This window comes from Rutidosis leptorrhynchoides, chromosome 5, assembly GCF_046630445.1.
Source record: "Rutidosis leptorrhynchoides isolate AG116_Rl617_1_P2 chromosome 5, CSIRO_AGI_Rlap_v1, whole genome shotgun sequence".
Lineage (NCBI taxonomy): Eukaryota > Viridiplantae > Streptophyta > Magnoliopsida > Asterales > Asteraceae > Rutidosis > Rutidosis leptorrhynchoides.
The window spans coordinates 441,391,703-441,403,241 of record NC_092337.1 but is presented as its reverse complement, the minus strand read 5'-3'; the positions used below and the strand labels follow the sequence as shown (position 1 = coordinate 441,403,241).

General features: G+C 34.5%; 1 protein-coding gene across 1 annotated transcript; it reads right to left on the bottom strand.

Moving 5' to 3' along the window:
- Positions 1-7,311: 7,311 nt before the first annotated feature.
- On the bottom strand, positions 7,312-10,092 carry LOC139847648 (MYG1 protein C694.04c). Its single transcript, XM_071837369.1, has 7 exons — positions 9,767-10,092; positions 9,482-9,628; positions 9,204-9,302; positions 8,567-8,758; positions 8,343-8,462; positions 8,188-8,259; positions 7,312-7,719 (listed from the first exon to the last, which is right to left on the bottom strand). Exons 1-7 carry the CDS (start codon positions 10,004-10,006, stop codon positions 7,495-7,497), a joined length of 1,095 nt encoding a protein of 364 aa, XP_071693470.1. The 5' UTR covers positions 10,007-10,092; the 3' UTR covers positions 7,312-7,494.
- Positions 10,093-11,539: the final 1,447 nt, after the last annotated feature.

Here is an 11,539-nt window from a genome sequence, read left to right as displayed (position 1 = left end):
TTCTGAGAAAATGATTTTTATTATGAACATGAAACTATATCCAAAAATTATGGTTAAATTCAAAGTGGAAGTATGTTTTCTAAAATGGTCATCTAGACGTCGTTCTTTCGACTGAAATGACTACCTTTACAAAAACGACTTGTAACTTATTTTTCCGACTATAAACCTATACTTTTTCTGTTTAGATTCATAAAATAGAGTTCAATATGAAACCATAGCAATTTGATTCACTCAAAACGGATTTAAAATGAATAAGTTATGGGTAAAACAAGATTGGATAATTTTTCTCATTTTAGCTACGTGAAAATTGGTAACAAATCTATTCCAACCATAACTTAATCAACTTGTATTGTATATTATGTAATCTTGAGATACCATAGACACGTATACAATGTTTCGACCTATCATGTCGACACATCTATATATATTTCGGAACAACCATAGACACTCTATATGTGAATGTTGGAGTTAGCTATACAGGGTTGAGGTTGATTCCAAAATATATATAGTTTGAGTTGTGATCAATACTGAGATACGTATACACTGAGTCGTGGATTGATTCAAGATAATATTTATCGATTTATTTCTGTACATCTAACTGTGGACAACTAGTTGTAGGTTACTAACGAGGACAGCTGACTTAATAAACTTAAAACATCAAAATATATTAAAAGTGTTGTAAATATATTTTGAACATACTTTGATATATATGTATATATTGTTATAGGTTCGTGAATCAACCAGTGGCCAAGTCTTACTTCCCGATGAAGTAAAAATCTGTGAAAGTGAGTTATAGTCCCACTTTTAAAATCTAATATTTTTGGGATGAGAATACATGCAGGTTTTATAAATGATTTACAAAATAGACGCAAGTACGTGAAACTACATTCTATGGTTGAATTATCGAAATCGAATATGCCCCTTTTTATTAAGTCTGGTAATCTAAGAATTAGGAAACAGACACCCTAATTGACGCGAATCCTAAAGATAGATCTATTGGGCCTAACAAACCCCATCCAAAGTACCGGATGCTTTAGTACTTCGAAATTTATATCATATCCGAAGGGTGTCCCAGGATGATGGGGATATTCTTATATATGCATCTTGTTAATGTCGGTTACCAGGTGTTCACCATATGAATGATTTTTATCTCTATGTATGGGATGTGTATTAAAATATGAAATCTTGTGGTCTATTATTATAATTTGATATATATAGGTTAAACCTATAACTCACCAACATTTTTGTTGACGTTTTAAGCATGTTTATTCTCAGGTGATTATTAAGAGCTTCCGCTGTCGCATACTTAAATAAGGACGAGATTTGGAGTCCATGCTTGTATGATATTGTGTAAAAACTGCATTCAAGAAACTTATTTTGTTGTAACATATTTGTATTGTAAATCATTATGTAATGGTCGTGTGTAAACAGGATATTTTAGATTATCATTAATTGATAATCTACGTAAAGCTTTTTAAACCTTTATTGATGAAATAAAGGTTATGGTTTGTTTTAAAATGAATGCAGTCTTTGAAAAACGTCTCATATAGAGGTCAAAACCTCGCAACGAAATCAATTAATATGGAACGTTTTTAATCAATAAGAACGGGACATTTCAAAAATGGTATTACGAACAGGTTCGCCGGTAAGTGCTTCAGGTTCTTCGCCAAGAGGGCAATGTGGTGGATGGAAGGGATCAAGCTACGAACCCATCCCCAATTCATCCATAATAGATGATGGCTAATTGGTTGATCCATTCCGGTTACACTGTCTTCGGAGTTCAGGTGAATATCCATATAGGAATAGCTGTCAGAATTTAAGGAATTTGAACTAGATACGGGATCCATCTTGTATAATTAGGGAGATGATTTTTTTTATTATATGAATTAGATTATAGAATTTAGTTTGGTATTCTTCAATACATAATTTACATATGTATATATAATACCAAATTCCATAAATCACGGAGAAATTTTCGTAAGATGTCAGGAAAAGTTTACAGTAACAGATACGCTAAGATATGAATTTTGTCTATACACTATTCATGCAATCATTGCGGTAAAACGTGTCTAGACTAGGAATGATAAGCAGGTAATTTCTGACAAAAATGATAAGCAAAACTTTTGACATGCAGACACGGTCGAAGTCCAGACTTACTAATGCATCCTAACAACTATCAGTTAGACACACTCATGCAAGACCTGGTTCGCTAGGACCAACGCTCTGATACCAACTGTGACGATCGCTCCAAATCCATATGGACAATACGTCATTCATTGATTTCATTGCGAGGTATTTGACCTCTTTATGATACGTTTTGTAAACATTGCATTCTTTTGAAAAGTCACACCATAAATGAATATTTAAATCAAAGGTTTTCGACATCTGATGATTTCTACATATAGACAATCACCATAAATAATAGTTTACAATAGTACTTCCGTTGACAATGCAGTCAAAATAAGATACATGGTGATGATTTGGTGAATGCAACGTTTCCTTGAAAAGTATGTCATGTAAGACTCCATGCACATAGCTTGTCTAACATATAAGCAACAGCGGAAGACTTCTAGTAAACCTGAGAATAAACATGCTAACAAGTGTCAACACAAAGGTTGATGAGTTCATAGTTTTATTGTTTCGTATAATCTGTATGTAAAGGTGAATCACAAGTTTTCAGTTGTTTCATCCAGAAACGTTTATCAAAATATTCTACGAAATTGAGCACCCTGGTAATTAAACTTAACGTATATATATTTTATACCCTTTGTATAATCATCTTAATAATACACGCAAACCAACGTGTACGCTTCTCAAATAGCATACGTCCGTTAAAAGGCTAGTGCTCAAGCTCGGACGGGGATATCAAGCCCTATGGATCCATATACTACTACTCGCGCCCACCAGTTCTTATAACTGGCAGTTACTAGTTACCAAAGCTAAGGGATTTTTCAAACTCAATGTAGAATTTAGTATGTACTTGTATCCATTGCGTTTAAAATAAAGTGCATGTATTCTCAGCCCAAAAATATATATTGCAAAAGCAATTAAAAAGGGATCAATGAAACTCACCTTAGCAGCATATAAAGTCGTTCACCAAAATGTGATCGAAACTCGAATTACCAAATAACCGTAGATCTCAACCTAGAGAGCATATGTTGGTCAATAAATGTCTATCAAGCTAGGTCAGGTCATAGTGTATAACAATCCTAATGCTCGAGATCGACATACAAAAGTTATCCAAAGTCGTTTCAAAAAGTTAATTTTGACAATAGTTCAACAAAACGAGACATACCTTATATAAGGATTCATTTACTCGGTTGGTAATATTCAAAAATCCAATTTATCAATCTCGTAAACAAGTTGTTTAAATCTTAATTATAGATTCAAAAGCAATTTCAATTAACGTTAATCATAATTCAGTTGATCATATCTTTTAATCCGTTCATCGAAATTATTCGATATCTAGATGAAAAGTTATTGATTTTTCGCCAGCTTTCCAAAAACATGTATATCATATACCTTTTACTAGTAATATATGTATTTAATTCGTGATTCATTATACACTGTTTAACGATGAAATTTAGCATACATGCATGCATAAATATATATACTCGAGCACTAGACATGGATACACAATTAATGTATAAAAGATAAAATATGAGTGCTTACGTATCAATATTGAGATTCAATATTGTAGGAAAGTACGTAGACGCAACAGAGATGATAAACACTAGATTTGATTCACAAATATACCCTCGAACATTACCCATAACCTCCTTGGCAATAACCCATAATTTTCTTAGCTCTATCCGGCTCAAAAACCCATTTTGAAGGTGACACGCTCATAACCTCGTCGTAGTATTTTAGGTATATATACTACTGATAATAATATTATAATAAGATTAATAATAATAATATTAATCTTAATAATAATAATAATAATAATAATAATAATAATAATAATAATAATAATATAAAAAAATATAATAATACAGAGGAATGAATCGAGCTTTTATAGTATGTGACCTGCTACAGTACCTCATGCGATCGCATGAGTTTTCAGTGTTTTTGCCATGCGATCGCATGGCCGCCTTATCCTGTTTTTGTTTGCTAGTTCGTCGACATCAAATAGTGTTTACTGTAGCAAATAGTGTTTTACTGTAGCAAATAGTGTTTTACGGTAGGAAAGCCGTTTTTACTTGTACATATATATATATATATACATACATATAATTGTTCATGAATCGTCGAGAGCAGTCAAATGTAATTTAATACATGAAACAGTTCTAAAATTTTGTGATTCAACTTCATAGACTTTGCTTATCGTGTCGGAAACATTAAATCATTTAAAGATAAAGTTTAAATTTGGTCAGAAATTTCCGGGTCATCACAAATGCCCAAACTCATTAACCCATAGATGCTTCGAAACACTCCCTTGATCTTCCAAATTAGCCATCACAAGTTCATGAATGTGTTTCACATAATGAAAACAAACAAAAGCAAACAACGAACCAATGTTTCCTAGGTGTTTAGATGAATTAGCAATAGACACAACATCCCCAAACAAACTAGCCACCTTATGAATATTAGAAACTGAAATAAACTTAGTCGGAACGCCCCTGATTTCAATCCAAACAAAACGAGCATACTTCGAGACATAATTCGCATAAGGTGCGATCAAAACAAACCCAGCCGCTTCATTATCCGCCCCCAAAACCTTGTTGAAACTGTGAAAATCCGAACAAACGACCACACACCCAAACATATCGCTTTTGCAAATCGACACTACGGAAACATTAGAACGAATTAAGAAGTCTCTAACCTTACCTTCGTCCAAAGGCACTTGGTCCACAATCAAAATGCTCAAGCTCGCGTTCGTAACCATAGCGTCGTTTAACTCCAAATTGCACCGAAGTGAATTAACCGGACCATCCCTGACATTGCTCGCTTTCTGACTGAACATGCTTGCTTTCTGACCGAACCGTGAACGTCTTGGCCAACCCACATATATGGGTCTACCAAACACACAAGTACCATCTAACATCTTCACCGCCTTCTCAACATTCATTGACTCTAAAACTGTATTACTGTATTCCTCCGTACTAAAAGTTTTAAATTCAGCTAAATTAATTTAGTAGATACTCCGTAATACTTTTTGATATTTCTTTATATAATTTTGACTTTGATACAATACGAGGTTTACTAACTTTTTTTTTGTTTTTTTTTGTTTTGTTTTGTTTTGTTTTGTTTTTTTTTTTTTTTTTTTTTTTTTTTTTTGTCAAAAACATAAACTTGCATTAAACAAATGAGGCTTCCAACAAAAATTGTAGTTTCAAAGAAACATACAACCAAATGAAACCGAGTTCAAAACTATAGCCTAAAACTAACCTAGCTCGTACCGATCTACAAGATCAAGGAAAACAACTACTAAACAAGCGAGAATACAAAAATAAACAAACAAGAACCAAAATGAAGAGGTTGCCAAATCAAACGAAGGACGAATGATAAGAGACCATCTTCAACCCAACCATACAACCGCGCATAGGAGAGAACGAACTCAACCATCAAACATCCTTGATGATTCTCCAAACTTCTCCATCTCGACTCCTTGAACCCGACGTATTCTTCTAGGAACCCTCACCTTAGTCGCCTTTGATGGTATCACACCGGAAGAAAAGGGGGCATTATCAACGTTTTATTGGTGTCGGCCGTCATGTTAGTCATCATTGCATCAAAATCAACAAAAGAATGAACCGACGCCAAAACGCCCTCGTCTGTAGCCGAAGGTAATAAAACCGTAGTATCACATGGTTTTCCAAATTTAGATGCGACTGTCTTGGAATTAACCATCTTACCATTAACATAATCCTCCACCGGGATAGATTCGGAGGAAACCAAGCCATTCAATTCCGTCGAAGAAGAAGAACCATTCAACAAAATGGGAGGAGTAACCACTTCATAGTCAAACTCAAGAACGTTATCTTAATACACAAACGGAGTACAAATTGGTGCGGTACCCACTAAAAATTCGCTATTCGATGATTTTGAGCCCGACAACAAAGCAATGCTAGCAAATTAAGGATCCAAAATAAGAATAGCAACTTGGGCCGAGTCCACCACTTGCGTTTTGTACCCACTGAAACAAATTTTGCCACAAAATTAATCTTTGTCAACCGAAGCTGTTTACTTCTACTCGACACACACTCGAAAACGATATAACTAAGGGTTACATTTAATATTTCCATATACATGTGTTAGTTTTATAATTATAAATATGAGATATGAGATTGAACTAGTGATTTAAAATGTCTCAAGCTTGACTCGAAGAGGTCGAACTTTAATAAATAAAAGATACAGTAATAATTTTTAATACTCAAATTTATTTCTAAAAAAGTAAAAATCAATGTCAATACAAAATTTGTTTCAAATTACATATGACATATAAATATAAAATTAAAACAAAACAAAAGAGTTTATTTATAGAATTAGTTAAGTTACAATATCGTTTACAAATTCAACATTATGTATATTTGTATATATATGTATATGTGCATACATATTTGTTAACAGGGAGGCCCGGAGGGGAGCAAAGTGATCGACCGCTCAGAGCCAAGGATTTTTAGGGGTCAATTTTTTTAAATATATACTGATATAATCGAAGATTTGAGAAGTCGTGAAACAAGGAAAACACAACTGAAGCAGCGAAGACAAAGCACAATAGGTCCAAAATCAACAATCAAAGGTCTCAGACAAAAGAAAAATCAAAGTCCACTAACATTTTAGCAAGGCCGAAAAGGCCTTTTTAAATAGTTTATATTATGCGTTAGCACCCAAGGGCCTTTTTCTCCACCTCATTCTAGGCCCATAAATTCTCGGGACCGGACCTGTTTTTTAATACTCAAAAAATAGATTGTAATTCGATCTGAACTAAAGTTTGACCTCCTCGACTCGATATATACTTCATGCTCGAGCTCGATAGAAGCTCGAGTTGCGAGATTAAAAGTCAGCTAGTTTTCATCCTATCGTAAACCCATATCACCTCTCATCATCTTATGTTTTTTAAGGCAGGAATATCAATCTGTTTTCTTTTTTGGAAAACGAAGACCGCAAGGCTACAAAGTACAATCCATGAGGATTGAACTTGCGTCGCCACTACCCTGGGAGTTAGTCGGAAGCATTGGCAACAAGAGCACAGCAAGACCACTAATTTAAGGAAACGGAACGTGAAAGCCGTAGTGGTTGACACCATAATACAAACATCACAACACATTACACATATAAAACATGAGAATATCGATACGCTACCAATTCTGAAAAAGGTATTAGTTGAATCAATGTTAACATAACATGTATATGAGGCACATGGTACATAGTGAAGAGTAAACATAGCCAGACAAATAAATTGTTCAACTGAAAAATGGAGCTACTGTAATAGTGCATAAAGTAAAATTTTTGAGAATGGGACCATTTCTGTAGTTTTTATAGTCTTGATTAGAGCTTTAAGCCGCCTCTGGCCATAGCCAGTGCACCTTCATAGGTATGATTGCCGCCAATAAAGCCACTCATATGCACAAAAACACAACCAGGGATCCCGGTTTCTTTTGACAGATCATCATCTCTTAGACCTCTCCATTGAGCCGGAAGAGCCTTGCGGCTCTCAAAACTATCCGGCGATTTTGCCACCGCCTGCACCCTCCAGCTTTTGCTCCTTTCATCCTGTCAATTTTTATCGTAATACGTAAGTTTCAATACTAAAAGAGCACAATAGCAATAAACGCTTGAGCATATTTACAGTGTTGCAAAAGTCGGCCGACGCGTCGTTTTGAGCCCGTGCGACCGCCCAAAAACGCCTTAGAAGTCGGTCAATACAATAAAGTTGGGTCAAAGTCAGGCTGAATCAGCTGAGTCGGGTATGAATCGGGCAAAGTCAAATTTAGGTTATAAGAATTAGATTTTCTTAAATTAGATTGTGTGCAAATATCTATGGTTGATATATTTATGTTTTATGTACGATATATTTATGTGCAATATATAAATGTTTTAACTTATTTATTACTAAAGTCAACGTTGGTCAACGCCCGACTTGTCCCCGTCTTGTCCCTCCAACATCCCGACCGACTCGTTCCAGACTCGCGACTTTGACAACCTTGCATATTTGACATATGCATATGCATATAAGAATACCTGGTAAAGAACATATTTAATAGAAGGCTCTGTCTTCAACTCCTGTTCAAGCTCATAAAGGTGAAGCTTCCACTGTCAACAAATAGATGATTTAATTATAAATAGGTCCAGTTAATAAAATTGCCACTATTTGATAAAGACGTTGGAATACTCACAGGGCAAAATCTATCCAAAACCATAATTTCACCACTAGGATCAATATTAGTCCTTGCTGCAATACATTCCATGACAATTGAGCGTGCTGGGAGCCACGATCTTACATGAAATCGAACACTCTGCGTAATGTAAGCAATAAATATGTATCCCGTTACACAGAGCAATAAATAAGTGTGACTACAGAGAGCAACAGTGAGGTTTCAGAAATGAATAAATCACTCACATCTAGAAACTCAGTACCAGCAAGAGCCATTGCGCGTTGGAAGGCTTCATTTTCCTTCTCAGAAGACTGATCGGGATCAGTCCAATCTAAGTTAAATCTTCCAACCCTAGATGACAAGTGGGTATTGTTCACATACTTTGGAGGCTGATCAGTGTCGTACTGATTGATTCCATTGTCGATTGCATCTATTGCCTATTACAAGTAATAAAAAGATCCAACAATGAGGCTCAGATCAGCAATACTCAATTCATAGTGTAAACAATTCTTAAGTTTATTTGTATCTACCCAAGACATGTGTAAGACTATTTATATTAGCAAGTCTCTAACTTTATAATCAGGTGAAAGCAGCATCATTCAACTTCTGATGATCTCAATTCACTTTCTTTGAGTGTGAACTCCAAGATTCGGATCACAACTTAGAGATGCTTAATCACAATAAATAATGTAAGTATTGATTTGTGCATGATGCCCTTTATAAGGGAAGGCAAAGACACAAGTGACCTATTGCATACCCCTTACTTTGGCAAGTAGTATGTTATAACTAACCAACATGAATGAAAGGGAAAAGGCTTCAGCTTTTTTAAGAACCGAGAAACCAACATACGATTCATTAAGATATAGAAGTATAAAACATCACCTCCATGAAGCTTTTGTAAATAGCTACATATAACCTCTGAACATCAGGATGACCATCATCAACCTGGAGCTCTTTTGCAATTATCTCTGCCCCAAAATGCTATAAAGAGTATACAATCAATTTAAATCACTTGAAGTAGCAAACCAAAAAAAAAATAACATTATATCAAGAACCAAGTCTACCAACAAGTACATTCTACTTAAGAAAACAGGCCATATGTCTAATATCATAAGTTGCAATTAATTATGTATAACTGTTATTTAAATGATTCATTCTACCTTGTAGATAAGACCTGCGCTACTAAGCTTAGTATTAAACCCATGTCCAAAAACCTCAGTAAAGCCCTTTTGATGGTGGTCATATCGATCTTGACTAGGATCATACACCCCACCAACATCAAGAACAGCATCAAGACTTTCCAACACCTACAACCCAAAACCCAATTTTCCATCAACAATACAGTACAATCTATATTAATAAAAAAAGAAGATAATAAATAAATAAAGTTTTTAACTTTGGCATTTTTACAAACAGTTGGTGTGCAATAGTAAATGATAACAGACCTGAGGGTCTCTTGTGCGTACGATTTCAGCTCCAGAATACTTGTTGGTGAGACGAATCATGAAGCAGCCTAGGGCTTCGTCACAATGGAAGCTTCCATTGTGCGTGCCGACCTTTTTCAAAGGAGCATAAGATGGTGAGTTTGCGGAGAAATTAGCGGCGGCCATGAGTGAAAAGGTGAAGGTTTTATTAGAAATAAGAAGTCTTGTGGGAGTGAGTAACTTTGTAGCGATGGTAAACATGCCTTTTGGAGGTGGTTTCAAAGAGGTGAACGATGCATTTTATATGGGCTTATTTTCCTTTGGGTCTACAATTGGTTTTTTTCATTCAACCCTGAAATTGTTTGATGGGAAATTGATCAAAATACACTTTTTTTTTTTTTTTTTTTTTACGCTTCAAACAAAATACATTTTTTTTAAAAAAATTATCTTTTTACACCATTCGGTAGACGGGATTTCTGTCTACCACCTTTATCTGTCGTCTACTCCCATTTTTTACAAAGTAGTCGACGGTGAGATAAAAGTGGTAGAACAGAATTCCCGTCTACTGTCAATTTTCTGCAGGGTTGGTAGACAGTGAGAACAAAGCAGTAGACAGACATTTACAAAGTAGTCGACTGTCTACTGCCTTGTTGTTACTGTCTACTGCCTTGTTGTTGCTATCTACTGCCTTGTTAGTGTCTACAAGGCAGTAGACAGCAACAACAAGGCAGTAGACAGTCGACTACTTTGTAAATTCTGTCTACCACCTTTATCTCACCGTCGACTACTTTGTAAAAATGGTAGTAGACGGCAGATAAAGGTGGTAGACAGAAATCCCGTCTACCGGATGGTGTAAAAAGACAATTTTTTTTAAAAAAGTGTATTTTGTTTGCAGACTTAAAAAAAATGTATTTTGAACTGTGACAACCCGGAAATTTTTGACCAAATTTAAACTTTATCTTTAAATGATTTAACGTTTCCGACACGATAAGCAAAGTCTATGAAGTTGAATCTCAAAATTTTAGAACTGTTTCATATATACAATTACCTTTGACTACTCTCGACGATTCATGAACAATTATATGTATGTATGTATGTATATATATATATATATATATATATATATATATATATATATATATATATATGTATGTATGTACAAGTAAAAACGACTTTCCTACAGTAAAACACTATTTGTTACAGTAAAAATGACTTGCTACAGTAAAACACTATTTGCTACAGTGAAACCGTATTTTGCTACATTGAAAATGACTTTGCTACAGTGAATTGCTACAGTAAAGTACTATTTACTACAGTAAACACTATTTGCTACAGTGACACTATTTGATGTCGACGAACTAGCAAACAAAACGGATAAGGCGGCCATGCGATCGCATGGCAAAAACACTGAAAACTCATGCGATCGCATGAGGTACTGTAGCAGGTCACATACTATAAAACGCGAATTCTGGTTCCAATGTACATCCATCTATCTCGATCTCTTTCTCTATTATATTTATATTATTATTATTATTATTATTATTATTATTATTATTATTATTATTATTAAGATTAATATTATTATTAATCTTATTATTATTAATATTATTAATTAGTATTATACATAAAATACTACGACGAGGTCTTGAGCATGTCACTTTCAAAATGGTTTTCAAGCGGGATAGAGCTAAGGAAATTATGGGTAATGTTCGGGGGTATATTTATGAATCAAACCTAGTGTTTATCATCTCCGTTACTTCTACGTAAGCACTCATATTTTATCTTTTATATATT

Coding starts and splice junctions, on each gene's coding strand:
- LOC139847648 (XM_071837369.1), bottom strand. CDS start 10,006: ATGTTTACCATCGCTACAAAGTTACTCACTCCCACAAGACTTCTTATT. Junction 8,759..9,203: donor TTTACAAAAGCTTCATGGAG/GTGATGTTTTAT, acceptor TACTTGTAATAG/GCAATAGATGCAATCGACAA. Junction 8,463..8,566: donor CTGGTACTGAGTTTCTAGAT/GTGAGTGATTTA, acceptor TACATTACGCAG/AGTGTTCGATTTCATGTAAG.